Consider the following 15,729-nt stretch of genomic DNA (forward strand, 5'->3'; position numbering starts at 1 on the left):
CCAACCCGCCGCGACGGCACGGATCCATGGAGGGGCGGCCCCAACCCGCCGCGACGTCGCGGATCCACGGCGGGGCGTCGTCTCCCTCCCACCCAATCGACGGCGGCGCAGACCCCGGCCCTTCCTCTCCCTCCGGCGGTGCGGCGGGTTGGAGCTGCGGCGGATCCAATCGACGGCGGCGGCGGGATCTAGGTTCAGTGCGGCCCGGATCCAAGCCCGTGTGGGCTTTTTTTCTTTTTTTTTTGTTTTTCCTGAACGATTTGCCGTGGCGGGCGTTCTTGTCCGCCGCGGGAAGCCACGATTTACCGTGGCCTTTTGGCCGCGTCGGACCGGTTTGCCCGCCGCGGGAAACCCAAAACGCCCGACACGGATAAATATTCTGTAGTAGTGCCTAGTATAATGGCGATCACAAACTTTGGCCTTAACCAATCACGTCTGTGTTCAGTATAGTGTATGGTGCATCTGATGATGTTAATTTAGTATCATAAGTCTTTGTGCTCTTCTCTGCAAATTCGATTAAACTTTTAAATGTTTAACTGATGATGTTAATTTAGTATCATAAGTCTTTGTGCATCTGATAAATGTTAATTTAGTATCAAAAGTACAGAACACTTCCATGATACGAGGGTCAGAAGTCAAATTCTAGTTTTCAACCGTCCAAAAAACGTTGTTACATACTTTTCTGAATAGATCCCATCAAATTTTAGACAGAGAGGACACAGCCAAATCGCTGGCCACCAAACACACAACAAAAACTGGGCTTGGTCCAATAAACCACGGCCAGTTCTAGTTTAAGTTGGGAATCGGCTTGTTACTGAACATACTATCTCAACCACTTTCTCAAACAATTCAGAATTTAAGCACCCATAACCATTCACTTTTTTTTACATGAACTCCGGTTCATGTCATACTGTAACATTATTTCCCCAAAGGAATTAGCATATCACAAATTCACAATTCACAATTCACAATTCACACCCAGTAGCGAAAACGTGTGGCGTTCTGGCATTGGCAAAGGCAGTCATGCAGCCCACTGAACGAGTAGCCCAGCCTAGTTCCATTGATGGGCCTTTCGTCAGTATATATGGGCTTTGCATCTTCTGCTGCCCTGAGAAATACAGCCCGCAAAGTGCCATTCAGTAGATCCGCTGCCTACCCGCCTCTACGATCGGAGGAGTGGAAGTGGTGCTCATGGCGGAGCTGCCGCGGCGGTGGCGGGGGTCGCACACCCTCCACGAGTGGCCGTTACCCAGCAGCTCCGGCAAGTCCGCAAGTAATGAATGGCTGCAGCCCTGTGGGCTCTGGGCCTGGGTCCTGGAGTCAGCACACCTCGATCCATGGGCTCATTTTGTCAGGCCAGATCGTGTTGGTGTTTAATAAAAACTAGTTAGACATGCACGCACGTGTCTATTAGTAGACTACTTGCACTTCTTAGTACATTCCTCCTACGAGAGAGGCCTAAGAATCTCAGGATGACTGGATCTACATGACAAAAGAGAGATCTTGTAAGCCAAAGGTTAGTAGCGAGCGAGAAATGTTATTACGACAAGCACAAGGCGATTAACCGGCTGCGATAGCCAAAATATTTTCCTTGCATACCTTCAGAAGAAAGAGTGGTTAGACAAGCATCCGAAAACCCAAGATTCTTCAATGACTCTTCAAATCAAATCTAATTATTAGTCAAGAAAAGCGTAAATGCAGTTTCGAGGTATAGAGGGTAACAGCAAGCCAGCAAGTGACAAAATCATCTCAGGTCTCAGGGCCAGCATCCCAAAAGTACATGGAAAATAATCACACAATCAAAAATTTGAAACATCCGTGCCAGATAGCATCCATTTTCTAACTTACTGATCATATACTAAAATAGTAACATAGTGTAAATCTTGGAGAAATCAACAATCCCACTTAGCAGTACATCTTTATATTAGTTTAGACAGCTCAAAAGAACTGTGTCATGGAGAAGACCTGAATTTTTATTTTGAATTTGTACAAAATCATGTTTTACATCTAATCCACAAAGCATAGACTGTTTACCATGAGTTCCAACTATCCAGCGTTCCTGAAAGAATTTCCTATATGGGCATGCTACTTGGAACACAATCAAAAAATTTAAAACATCCCTGCCAAATAGCATCCATTTTCTGACTTACTGATCATATACTAAAATAGTAACATAGTGTAAATCTTGGAGAAATCAACAATTCCACTTAGCAGTACATCTTTATATTAGTTTCGACAGCTGAAAAGAACTGTGCCATGGAGAAGACCTGAAGTTTACTTTTGAATTTGTAAGAGCATGTTATTATCATATTACAAATTCATGTGGTACATGAGAGTCATATAAATCTTTTTACATCTAATCCACAAAGCATAGACTATTTACCATGAGTTCCAGCTATCCAGCGTTCCTGAAAGATTTTCCTATATGGGCATGCTACTTGCAAATTATATAATAGTAGTAACCAAATGAACTTCTCTTACAGAGTAGGAGCCACTGTGGCGATTAACAGCTTCAGGAAGCTCCCAAAATGTATTCATATTTGCCATCTCTGATTGAAGATCACCAAAATTATACTCACGTCTATCAGCACAGCATAATTCAAGCACAAATGCCAGCACCAGCTTCCTTGTGAAGAATAAAAGAATAAATAGCAACATCAGCTAGTTGACCGGTATGCTGGCAGCAGCTTCTCAACAAATTGAGGTCCTGAGCTCTTCTCTCAGCTGGTTGTCTGGCACACACCACCCAAATTGCACCCAATGCGCATGCTCAAATGCAGCATTGAAGGACTTGAACTGCTCCCGCAGCACTGACTTGGATAATCCCTGACAAAAAGCCACCATTTACATGAAGTTCCTCATCACTCAAACAATTCAAGATCTTCAACCATGAGGTGCGCTGATAGTTCGTGGTCACCATTGTGAACTTGCCAATAAGCCGTTTCATTGAAATGTTGTACCATATACTACAGTCAGGCAAACAATCTATCTTTTTGAACAAAATTAAACCAAAGAGGATACATTGCATCGTTGTTGTCATCAAACCGACGCTTACCAGACCTAAGCACTGAATGTGACACGCCGAGGCATCCATCTCCAAGGTCCCCAACTTTCCTGACATATCCATCTTCCACATCCACATCAACCTCAGGCTCCCTTGCTTCTGCGCATTATCTCATCCCAGCAGAACAAAACAAAGGACAACTGTATCAGCTAGCAAGAACTACAAAATCAAGTAACATATACTTCCCCATTCTAATATCTCATTCTTAATAATAACAAGTTCTGTTTGCTTAATTATGAGCTTGCATGGAACTGTGACAGTCATACAGAAATGGGGTCATGATTTTGTAAAATAAATCCCTGGTAACATACTTCAACCTTATGAACAACCCGCACAAATTGTGAAAAGTATTGTGTGATATTGGGCCACATACCGTAGCTGGAAACATTAGAGAATCAAACGTATCTAACCAACCACGCAAGGCTGAGTTTACTGCCGCCACTTTCTTCTTGACTTGATACCTAAATAACATGCATAATTAGCCAGAGCGATCATGATCATACGTTTGTCTAGCAGATCTTCTTGGTAACATAACATGCAGATAAAAAAGATGTATCTATTTCAGGAAAATTCGTTTTCACAAATTAGTTTTTGATAAAAATGCCATCTCACCTCTATTTATCTGCTGGTTCCATCAACAAAAAAAGAAAAAAAAGGTGCTGGAGACGGGAAGGCCATGATGGAACAGAAAGCTTCTTTTTCTAACTTGGAAACCTGGCTAATATCCAATTGACTGTAAAGAGAAACTAATCAGAACACCGAGAGCAGGACGACATCCTCAATCGCCGGGTTCTCCAGCAAATCGATCTGCCGCAGACGATGGCGTCAGGTACGGTTTGGGGGGCACCTCAAGAGACCGTACATGTGGATTGGAGTCGCGCCGCCGCCACCGTGCGCGCGGGCCTAGCAGTGTCGTTGCCGGGGGCCGTCGTGCACGCACGCACCGATAGATTGATATGGATTCTTAGATTTGAAGGCACTCATTAATCTAAGGGTTTATATTAGAGGTGGGTAAAAAAAATATTGGGTGACAAGTATATATGAATTCATTCGCTCTTTTGTAGTAATGTATATAGTAAGTATAGGTAGATTGGGTCACCTTCACACGCTCGCCTTGAGTATATACACTTATTATTATTAGGTACCGTATTGATTTTGTTACCACATTGAGGCCTGCTCAAAAAACGACACTATGGTCCATGAAATGAACCAGAGTTGGGAGGAGGGGTAAATGGGCTTGAGCCATGACCCGGCCTTCACCTTCCCCATGGAGCTTGGCGACGGAGCAAAAACGGCGCGGCAACCGCCAGCCTGTTGCTCATTCGAGCCTTGCTCGCTCGTTGTGGAGCGTTGAGCTCGCCCCGCCCCTTCTTCCAACTCTTTTTTTTTTCCTCACGACTCATCATGGCGTTTTTAGTAGGGCTATATATTTTGCTATGACCCTACTACTAATCGGTCAGTATTTTTCAGTGCGGCGATTTTAGGGCTATTTTGCTATGATCCTGCTACTAATCGGTCAGTTTTTTTTCAAGGTTCAGCTACTAATTGGGGCACTGAACATTAATTTTAAATGGCTTGAACATCATGAAAAATGATCATATCACTACCATAAAACACAACACAACGACAAAACCAGTGCAAACACTGGTACATATACGCACATTCATTCCTACGAACACGCATCTTATCTCTATGAGTACCATTAGCATCGTCATCACAGACTTGCTATCGTCACTGCCGTCAAATCTTAGAATAAATCTAGTAACACGTGAGTCAAGTCAAGGACTTAAGTCCAGGTGAGTAGGTTCCACTACAATGAACCCAACTAGCTAAAAGTTATATAGGTTCAGTTCACTTCTACTTCTACTTCTAAGTTCTAATAACTAATGCAGTCAAATTAATGTTTGCGGGAGATTGAAGAGTGTTCTGTTGCTGGTGTATTACTGCCATGAACTCATCTGCCATGAACTACTACTTCTAAGGTGACCGCTGCTCTCTGATTGATTAGTCTAATAGAAATTTGACCTCACAGAAAGAACACAAGCTGTGAGATATCTATAACGTTCTGCTCTTGTGCCTTAAAATAATAATAAGAAAAGATCCATGACGCAATGTGTGTGTTTATTTCTCTTTGTATAATTAACATGTATTTCTATAATCTAATTAACCAAAATATATTATTACAAGCTGTGATTGTTGCAGCAACGCTGTGGCTGCTCCTACAACAACCACTGCCGCACGCACTGTACTGTTCATATCAGAAGAAAAATAGCAGCGGCTGAGGATAGCACAGCTGAGCACCCTGAACATTGTTGTCATGTGTTTGATACTAAGATAATCTCATTTAATAAGATTGAATAGGAAAATATATTTCTAGTAAAAAATGTCTCGATATTTTTAATAACTAAAGGATACATATAGTGACAACTTTTGCAAAGAAATAATGTTGATTAAGATGTGTTTCATGATCTCCTGGGTAGTCAACCAGCTAACCACCATTATTAGCTCAGGCAACTTTTGCAGCCACCAGGCGCTTTGATTTCAGTGGCCTGGCGGAGGATCCACTTGCCTGGCACAGCAGCTAATCAGGACATGAACCAAACATGGCGCATCCAGGATACAGGCAGCAGAGAGGCTAGGCAAAATTGCTTTTAAGCTCCCAACCAAACAAGTTTTACATGCAAGGGGCTATATGCAATTTGGTTTTGATTTAGAGCCATGCTTATTAACATATCCCTCAAGCATCTTTCTGACTTATATATATCCTGGGAATAAACATCTATGTATACGTCCCAACTCATGAACACAAGGAGTTCAATGGCCATTTGAGAAAAGCCTTAATTTTCTATTGTTTGTGACAATAAGTTTTGTATTTATTGAGGTTTTTAGTGTTCAAAACCTATGTATGTTAATAACCATTCTTTTATATAATGTCCCCACACTCCTGGAAGCTAGTGTATGGACGACCATCCTTCAGCCGCGTGCTTTTACGCGAGCTTTGAGCTGACCATGACGTCTAAGAGCTAAATTAGGCAACTTAAAACTATAGTGATCTCTAACCTACTTATCAAAACATATGCAAGATATTATATATCTAAATGTGCACTAAGGTTTTGCTAAGTGTTAGCTATCTTTAATGCAGAGTCAATTGGCGTCGACGTGCCTCTGGTTCTGAAATCCACAGATGTTGTCAGAAAACTTGCAGAGTCAATTGACGACATCATTGCTCTGCACTCGGCGTCTGAGAATTAGAAGAACTTCTTCGAGCCATACATAAAATTGTTGCACAACCACCGGAAAAATTGTTCCAAAACACATGTATTTCTAAAAAAAAAATCAAGAGGAGGTTAAAAACCTACTGAGCCTTCAGACTTCAGTGCAGTGCAGTGCTACTCTTTTATCTATTCAGTGTAGTGCAAATGTAGAATAATTCATATATAGTCCTATATAGCTTGTGCAACGTGCACTATGGCGTCTGACTGTGTTGCCATCCATTGCTGCATGCTGCCTACAACTAGAAGCACTAGATCGTATCTACTTTCTTCAAGCAACAAGGGTCTATTTGGTTGCTTGCCCAGACAAGTTTGCCTAGCCAGGTCAGGTAGCAACCCAAGCCATTTGTGTCTGGACTCTGGTGCCTGTTGCATGCCAGAACATTCCAGCGAAATGACCATGGTTAGGCTTTGTGATCTAGTTTCTGGCTCAGTTTGTATTTCCGGCTTAGTTATTTTTCGGTGGCTTAGTTAACAAGACAGAATTGCAAGCCAATTAGCACATGTCTGTATCTAAATACCTTGTCCCAATCCTAAGCAACGCAAAGGAATCAAATCAAATCAACACCAAACAAATCGAACAAATACATGCAGCTGGTCCCTCCTTGGATATATGCTTCTCTGGGGAACCACATCTAATCTTGACACCACATTTCTTTATGGGAAACCAATGAATGCGACCATGCCAACAATAATGTAGATTTGTTCGGCTGGTATTAAAGCCGGCTGATAAACCGGCTGAAGCTAATTTGTTGTGAGAGAAAAATACTGACTGATAAACTTCAGCCAGAATAATAATGGCATAAGAGACTGTACACCGAACGAGGATTTAGGAGGAGTTCACAAGTCCAGCTCACAAGAACATTCCTCTTCCCTTCAAGGCAGGCAAAGCACACAAGAGACAGATAATGATTGGCAACACCTTACCTTCTGCTATTATTTCTTTCGCTTTCCTTTGATAAACAATGTAATACCAATTTACAGGTTTTTCATCAGGCTACAAATCAAAGAATACAAGAACCCACCCACCCCCAGCCGAGCTCACCAACCTAGCGTTTTCCTATATATACATGGCAGTATAACAGGTATCTTGACTTTATATCTCCAAAAAAAAATTAAGACAGACCTGCAAGTTAGCCTAACCTCTCACCATGTCAGCCCCTAAGCACACAATCCCCTTACTTCTGCTACACTTCAAGCCTTACTCGCGTCTTGATCGGCTTTAGCTTCACCCCCATGCTCTCAGGTGACAGGAGATCCGGCGATATACAGAATGGGCTCAGGGCGCTGCGCGGGCTGCAGTCCAGCTGGCTAGGCCTGTACAGGCCATATCCCATGAAGAAGTACTCCATTGGTATAAGCATTGCGTGTGGTTGCTCCTCGGTAACGAGTGATCCGCATGCTTGGACCTGCAATGCATGCCGATTGCCAGACTTGGTATTTAGAAACAAGTAATATTTGGATGTTAGAGAGCGTTGAGGTACAGGCAAACATGTAGATGATTGTTAGTTACCTCAACTAGAGCACAATATCTCCTGTTGAGCTTCGATGTCATGTGAACAGCCTCGGTGTGAAACTGAGAATTCTCGCCGACAAAAATCAGGGTTCTACACTGAAGCAGCTTTAGCTGTTCAGTCAAGTCATATCTCCTGCAAATCAACTCAAAGCAATTAAGGATGGTAACTTCCCCACAATTCAGTATCTTTCCACTGCATAATAATCATCATAATATACACAGGTGTGAAATGTGTACTCACTCATTCATCGTCTGTACAAAGCGCCATACATTCATACTCTGCCGCTGATCGAGCAACTACAAGATGACAGAAGATGTTAACACTTAATAATATATTACAATAAAATCAGAACAATTAATAAAGTGAAAGCTCTGTGGTACTTACGCTTTTACAAGCCTGCACTATGTCTGATTCTGGTAATTCAGAGAATCCTCGCACTTCCTAAGGAGTACACCATAAGAAATTATTCAAGATCAATCAAAGAAATGCAAGCTGGATAAAGCCAAAATAACTTATCTACCTTGCTGAAGTACCGCTGAAGTAGGCACTCCTTCACCAACCCACACATCCCATAGTAATACAGCAGATTGGATGTCACCTGAGAATATTACTGTATTAATAGTCATGTGCTTTTCATAAATATGTAAAATCAGAGGGTCAGAGTCATTTGCAGCAAAGCTACCTTACTGTATAACCACTCAGTCCAAGTGGGGCCTTTACATAGAGGTGAAACAAGGATAAGACCTAGTACCCGCTCCCTATACTTTGCCTGAAAAAGAAGATAATTCAATAAATTTTTTTGATGGACAAGCAATAAATCTAACACACTAATTCTGAAGCACATACCGCAAACAGAGTTAGAATGTAGGCACCTGCAGTGACACCAAAGCACATAACAGAGCCTAATCTGGAAGAAGGAAATTAAACCAGCCAACATAAGTTTACTCCAATCATTTGATATTCTTTTCAGATTTATGAGATAATAATTTCATAGAGGATTTACCCAAAGAAATCGAGGACATCTGCGACCTGATCTGCCAGGTCATCAACAGATGGTATAGGAGCATTTGGCGAAATTGGAGCAGCTCCTAACTATATGGTTCTCATATGAATGAAAAAAAGCACTAATGAGGCCATAGAACTACAAAAGCATAATAACATTAGGGACAAACACATATTTATTTTTAATAGTAAATTACAAACTACTAACCTCATGTCCTGGGGGGCTAATATGGTAAATGCAAAAATTATGAAGCAGCAACGAAGCAGCTTCAGGACAGAACAATAGTCCTTGGAAGCAAGACATATCTGGCAAGTTATAACAAGGAAACGAGTGAACATTTATAAAATGCTAGAAAAATTTGCAGGGAGAACTGGTATACTTTAAACAAGTGGATAGTACTTACGATTTAAAGCAATATCAGGATAAGTAACAAGGGCAGGCTTGTCATGGTCGCCATACACTGCAACAGATACAGGTCCATGACTCGTTTGTATATGGTGTTCCTGAATATAGACAATTAAAACATGTCAAAAAAGGGAAAAAAGATAGCGAGAATTCCTAAAGGAAACTTCATCCAGCAGGAAGATTGAAATTTCCCACACTGCAATTTACACAAGAAAATAAGAAACAACTATTGTTTACAGTTGTAGGCGCGCATCCGCTGATGCTGGCATAAGACATTTCTACCAAATCATCTATTGTTTGAGGCTAGTAAATGCACCATATGTCAGTCTATTGAAGACGTGGTTGTAGATTATACCATGACCAGAAGTGCATCAATCAAAGTAAAGCTATTTAAATCCATATAATGCTTAACATTTAGCCTGTCATGCACTTTCTGTGTCCATAGTTCATAGTACAACTAAGCTGTCTGTGGAAGCTGTGGTACAGCCCAGAAACACCATGCAAAGAGAAATGGTCATTTAAACCCGGTCAAGAAAGAAATTAGGTGACTATTTCCAACACTTCTTTCAGGGCAGTCCTCCACTGACGCTTCAGCCTTGAAGGCAAGTATTTCTCCCAAATGACGCAAAGGTGATGACTTCATGATGGAAGGATCTCTGTTTTCTGTATATAATACTAAAAAGGCTGACAAGATGCTAGGAAAAGAGAAGGAGAATATAATAGTTTCATTATGATGAAAGTGGTGCTAAAGTGATGGTTCCACAACCGTTGCCTTCTAGGACAGCGAAGAGAAGTGGTACAGAACATAATTCGAACTACAGATGATTCCTCCAGCATAACACAAGCAACATAACTATACTTGTCAAGAAAAGAATATGCCAAGACCAACACAAATTATAGTTGCTTTCTGTCACAGGAAGATCCGATTGCCACATAAATATTGTACTGAGGAATGGTTTGACTGCCAGCTCACAAGCATACCATTGGAAGTTAAAAGAAATTCACATCGAAAGGGACTTGTAAACTACACTAATTTTTTTTTCACCCCGTTTAATCAGGCACTAGTCCACAGTCAAAGAGGAACATCTGTCCAAACTGCATGAAGTCTTCCTACGGCAAAACGAGTTTCAGGTAAACATTTATATTAAAATTAACTGACAGAAAAACAAAAATCACGCGCTCTTTTTATTTGTGAAATACAGTAAGTGGCCAATTTTTCAAAGCGGTCGGCCGTTCGCCGAGTAATTCGTTGAGAGAGAAACCACTCCACGGAGAACCACCAAACGAGCCCAACCAAACAAATAAAGAACTAGACAGTTTAGGAACCCCTGCTCAAACAAGAGGTACAAGAAAAGTGGTGGTTAGGACACCGAAGCAGCACGCAAGAAGAGCGTCGGGCCAGAATCTTTAGCGCTAAAATCGTGTGATGAAGGGGCACAAGACGCACACAATACAAGCGATTGAGGAGCTAGATTACGTCAACTAACTAGGCAGCCAGGTTGGATTGGATACATGGAGCAAACCAAACGGCCAGGCAAGAACCGTCAGGTCCCAAACAGCCAGGCAAGAACCGTCAGGTCCGATGGGCAGGGGAAGTAATATTGACACTGAAGGACGTTACGTAGGCAGACGAAGACCGGCGGAGACGCAGCGGCGAGGAATCCGCCATATCGGCTGCTGCTGCTTCAGCAGCCGACTCTCCGAAATGCAGCTTCACGAATTGCGGGTCGCAAGAGCAAGTGGTGGAAACATCAAAAACAATTGCCAAGAATACGCGGCGTGGGCTGCTGTTTGTTTTATGGGGCCATAGTAAAAAAAAAGATGAATTCTATCCGGCTTCGTAATCCGAGTGGATAAGGGGCGGCAATCGGTATCCATGAGCAAGAACACAACAAACAGACACAAACACAACTTGCTGAACTGACCCAATGCCGCAATAGAAACGCAATCGCAATGCAACCCAGGAAATCCGATTACGACCAGGGGCCACGAAATTCAAGGGCCCAATCCCTCCTCTGCCCCAAACCACCAGCAGATACCACCAAGCTGGCATCTTTTCACACCCCGAGACCCAACGCCAGCAAGAGCAGGAGAAAACAAAAAGAATTCCCACGAGAGCGCTGAAACAGCCGAGAAACAAAGAAACGGGGAGGAGGAGGGCGAGGGCCGTTGTACGACGGACCTTGCCGCCGAAGGAGATGCGCTCGACGTCGACCGACACGACGGAGCCGCCGGAGTCCCCCATCTCGGGCGCCGCCCCGCTCGGACGCCGCAGAGGAGAGATGGCTGGCCCGGCCTGCTCTGCTCAGGCCCGGCCGCTCCTCTTCCTCCCTATAAATTGCCTCGTGCGCCCCTCCCTCCCCGGCTTCTTCGCCTGCGTTGCCGTCGCTTATAAATGACGGAAGGGAGGGGCAGGCGGGCGGGCGCACAGTCTCTCTCTCTCTCTCTCCTCGGCGCCCCCCTTCTTCTTCCCTTTGGGCCTTTGGGGGCGGAGGACTTGCCTTTAGCTGTCCTATGTTCGCTCCGCCATTTCCCTATTATTGCAGCGCAGCCCCCCGTTGTAGATTTGATTACTCGCTCCATTTGGCATGTTAACGGACGGGTAAAACAGTCCACCGTATGACTAGCTAGTCCATGGGATGACACATGATTTCTTTCCACTGTCCCAGCGAACAAAATTAGCTACTTGTTATTAGTAATAAGAATGGTAAGTGCTTAATCCATGACAAAAAAAAAATGGACGGAGAACTCACCTACCGCTACCGGTTACCAAGATCGCGCCGGCATTAGGTTTCGGGCTTTCGGAGGGGGGGGGGGGGGGGTTCATGGTTGCCGGCTTAGCGATACTAGTGGTAAAGACGGTAACAGAGCAGTGGAAGAGGCCGGTTGAGTGGTGCAGGCAGTAAGGACATTAGCCAAGGAGGAAGAGTCTAGGATTAGCGTGACGACAGAAGCGGCGATGCACCACCGGAGCCTGGGGAGTGGTGGAGGCAGGGAAGCTTGCACCAGATCTAAAGGAGAAGAGGCTAGGGTTTGAAGCAATCGTGGTCAAGGACGATGCCGGGAGGCAGTGGAGCTAGGCAGTGTGGGAGTGTGGGGGAAGAAGAGAAGGTGTGCAAAAGGAGGAAGACTAGGGTGTCTGCGAGCCAAAGCCTCTTGACCGGCACATGCGTGTGATATTGCGACCCTTGAAGAATATATTATCTTTTCTTGACTTTTTTTTAAAAAAATCTACTTTCAAACAAAAATAAACAATAAAACTAAGAGACCCTTAGGTCTCTTTTGGCGGGCTTTTGTGGCTCCAGCTTCAGTACTATAACTGCATTATAACATAAGAAGCCAGAGGAGCCCAAGTTTGTTGAAGTTATACAAAAAAACCCTCAATTAGTCTATATTCTTTTGGCAACCCGAATTTCCCTCGGTAGATGTATTAGTGTGATTCAACACTCATGTTTTCCCCACTATGAAAATACTATGGTGCGGCATCGCGACGACAAAGCTTAAGGTTAGGTTCTAGAGTGACGAGGTGGGACGCTAGAGTCGTAGCAATATAAAGGTGATGAAAATGGGTAGGGGGTCAAAGGAACAACTTGGTATAAAGGTGGCAGGAGATGATGAGGGTGATGGCTGGGAGCCACAAGAGATGGATAAGTAGATGGGGTGGGAATGTCACTCTTTGCTTAAACCCCGTTGCTATAGTAAAACTGGCTCCTTTCGTTCATGAGATAAGATGAATCGCTAAGAGTGAGCTTCTGCATGGTAGAGGATCTGAACTCATAAGGCACGTAGAGGATGTTGGATTTATTATGGGCTAGGCCCATTTATATATCTAATAAATTAATAACTCTATGGCTTGTAATTGTGTGTATTATTATTTGTACCGGATTGGAAGTTAAAAGGACGTTGACTCAACTTAAATGATTGAAATGGATCCGTCTAATTTGAGAAGTTGAGAAACGGACAAGGGCGTGCCACACGCGTGCGCGCGCCGCCGCCGCCGCCGGCCGGGCTCGGGCCGGGCCGTGGCGAGGCGTGGCAGGCGGGCGGGCGTGGTGTGTTAATTTTTAGCACCCACTCGACCTGACGCTTGATCTCCCTGAGTCTCTCGGTCTTCCCGGCGCATGCCTCCGAGGCTTCTCGGCTTCCCTTGTTATTTTCTTCCAACTCCAGTTAAAAAAGAGAGAGCACATTCCAGAAACGAGTTCAGTTGTTCGATAGCTTTCCTCATCTCGTAACTCTGCGCGCACGGAGGAGCGAGAGGGTAGGTGCCTCCGAAGCCCTTGTCGTTCGGGACCTTGCACGGGGGATCGGCAATTAGGTTTTTGGGGAGCGTCTACGCGACTGCCCAAGAGTCTTCGTCTTCTTCCCGATCACCGGCGTCTTCTTCGTCGAGGGTCTTCGTCTTCTTCGTCGAGGATTCTTCTCCTACAGCATGTCGACTTCGGAATCACGGACGGGAGGGTATGATCGTTTCATCCTCTCTCAGTTTGTTTCCTATGTTCAGTTTTACCAGTTTGTTTCTATCAAATATATGCTCCATATATGTGCTTTATCGTTACAGTCATGTTGCTTCATATGTAGCCTTATGCTTGTTGAAAATCTAAGATGTATATCATGCCAGTTTCTCTCTGTTATGATTTATGAATCAAGTTCACATGTTTCTGTTTTTTATATGTTTCACATGATACATGATCTAGCATGTATTTTCACCATGGAGATAATCGATATCATGATTTCAATGATTAATATTTCTTTACATGTCATCATCATGCTGTTAAATTATGGAATTAAAATGACATGGAAATTGCCTATTAATCTAACAGAGGACTCATGGAAGAGTGCTCTGAAAGAAACCTCCTCGCATCTAAGTTTTAGAGGAAAGACTACTAGCTACTAGGAAGTAGAAAATACGCTATATCTGTTGAATTATACTGGAAATACATGAGCATGTGATGGACATATCATAAAAAGACCTCAGAGTTGACAAATAGAATATGAACTAAGCCATGTCCAACTAGTTGGGTTGATTGTGGTGGAACCTGTTCACCCAAGTTAAAATCCTTGACTTGATGTGTGGTGCTCACATTTGCCTGAAATAAGTTGAACATCAAATAGTATTTTAGAAAAAAGTATATATGTTGGATTCATAAATCCAGAGTCCCCAATGGACCCGCTTCCCTACAAAACTCGGCTCAGCAGGCGGCGCAGCAACAGCACGTGCCTGGGCCGACCCAGATACACAATGATAGGCCAAGGCCATGATCCGGTCCCTGACCGGCACCTCCGGCTAGGAGATCTAATTGGAGGTGCGACCGAAAGGCCTGGCCGTAGTGGGTCTGCAGTTCGACTCCAACCCCCTTCCTCGGACCAAGAATAAGCCAGACCTTTGCTCGCTGCTCTTCCCTGACCGACACGGTCGGGACCGACTAGGAATGACCGACCGAGGACGTCCACTCGATGTGGGCCCAGGAGTAGGCAGAGCAGATAAGGTAAGGCGCTCAAGTCAACCACAATACTGAAAGCTCTAGTTTGGTTTTGGTGAATTGATGAAACCCTAAGTGCTAACCTAGTTTATCAAGTGATCATGAGATAGGTAGCACATTCCAAGTGGTGAAGCAAATGAAGATCATGACATGATGATGGCGATGCCATGGTGATGATCAAGTGCTTGGACTTAAAAAGAAGAAAGAGAAAAATAAAAGGCTCAAGGCAAAGGTATAAATCATAGGAGCCATTTTGTTTTGGTGATCGAGACACTTAGTGAGTGTGATCACATTTAGTATCGATAGTCGTACTATTAAGAGGGGTGAAACTCGTATCGAAATGCAGTTATCAAAGTGCCACTAGATGCTTTAACTCATTGCATATGCATTTAGGATCTAGTGGAGTGCTAACACCCTTGAAAATATTTATGAAAATATGCTAACACATATGCACAAGGTGATACACTTGGTGGTTGGCACATTTGAGCAAGGGTTAGGAACTTCACCGGTAGAGTGTCCGCCCATAGAGTGCGCACAGTTCGATGGTGCCACCGACGCCCTATACAGAAAAGACCGAGGTCACTATAAGTGACCGGACGCTGGTATCAGAAGGACCAGCGCGTCCGGTTAGTAGAAGCAGCGAAGACGCTGGCATCGGTCTTTGACCAGATGCTGGGTCACTTAGTGACCGGGTGCTAGAGGGTTGCGTCTGGTCCCGCTGACGTGGCAGTGCACAGAGGAGACATCGAGTGACCAGACGCTGGGTGAGTCCGGTCGAGCATCATGATTTCTCATTTCTGGATGCTTACTAGAAACGACCGGACGCTGAGGTCCAGCGTCCGATCACTTCATAGCAGCGCGTTCGGTCATCACTTGACCGTTGGGATCGAGCGCTCAGTATTTGAAGAGAGGGGACACGTGGTGTGCATCGCATGATCGAACGCTGGGGTCCAGCGTCCGATCAATATGACCGGCGCATCCGGTC

The 15,729-nt window shown here is 44.0% G+C and overlaps 1 protein-coding gene and 1 long non-coding RNA gene across 2 annotated transcripts; both read right to left on the minus strand.

Annotated features, from left to right (window-relative positions):
• Nucleotides 1–2,416: 2,416 nt before the first annotated feature.
• On the minus strand, nt 2,417–3,938 carry LOC136463122 (uncharacterized). The gene is made up of 4 exons (XR_010760915.1): nt 3,677–3,938; nt 3,438–3,525; nt 3,056–3,163; nt 2,417–2,826 (listed from the first exon to the last, which is right to left on the minus strand). It is a non-coding gene; the product is annotated as an uncharacterized lncRNA (long non-coding RNA).
• A 3,352-nt stretch (nt 3,939–7,290) lies between these two features.
• LOC136463123 (protein NDL1-like) lies at nt 7,291–11,521 on the minus strand. Its single transcript, XM_066462153.1, has 11 exons — nt 11,444–11,521; nt 9,260–9,359; nt 9,064–9,161; nt 8,857–8,945; nt 8,700–8,760; nt 8,536–8,622; nt 8,374–8,451; nt 8,238–8,294; nt 8,094–8,149; nt 7,850–7,985; nt 7,291–7,745 (listed from the first exon to the last, which is right to left on the minus strand). Exons 1-11 carry the CDS (start codon nt 11,504–11,506, stop codon nt 7,524–7,526), a joined length of 1,047 nt encoding a protein of 348 aa, XP_066318250.1. The 5' UTR covers nt 11,507–11,521; the 3' UTR covers nt 7,291–7,523.
• Nucleotides 11,522–15,729: the final 4,208 nt, after the last annotated feature.

This window comes from Miscanthus floridulus, chromosome 7 (assembly GCF_019320115.1).
Source record: "Miscanthus floridulus cultivar M001 chromosome 7, ASM1932011v1, whole genome shotgun sequence".
Lineage (NCBI taxonomy): Eukaryota > Viridiplantae > Streptophyta > Magnoliopsida > Poales > Poaceae > Miscanthus > Miscanthus floridulus.

What these genes read in the sequence shown, in the direction of transcription:
- LOC136463123 (XM_066462153.1), bottom strand. Translation starts at nt 11,506, where the DNA reads ATGGGGGACTCCGGCGGCTCCGTCGTGTCGGTCGACGTCGAGCGCATC. An exon ending in GCATCTCCTTCGGCGGCAAG is followed by an intron (nt 9,360 to 11,443) that starts GTCCGTCGTACA and finishes GTCTATATTCAG; the next exon opens with GAACACCATATACAAACGAG. An exon ending in TAGTGCAGGCTTGTAAAAGC is followed by an intron (nt 8,150 to 8,237) that starts GTAAGTACCACA and finishes GTCATCTTGTAG; the next exon opens with TTGCTCGATCAGCGGCAGAG.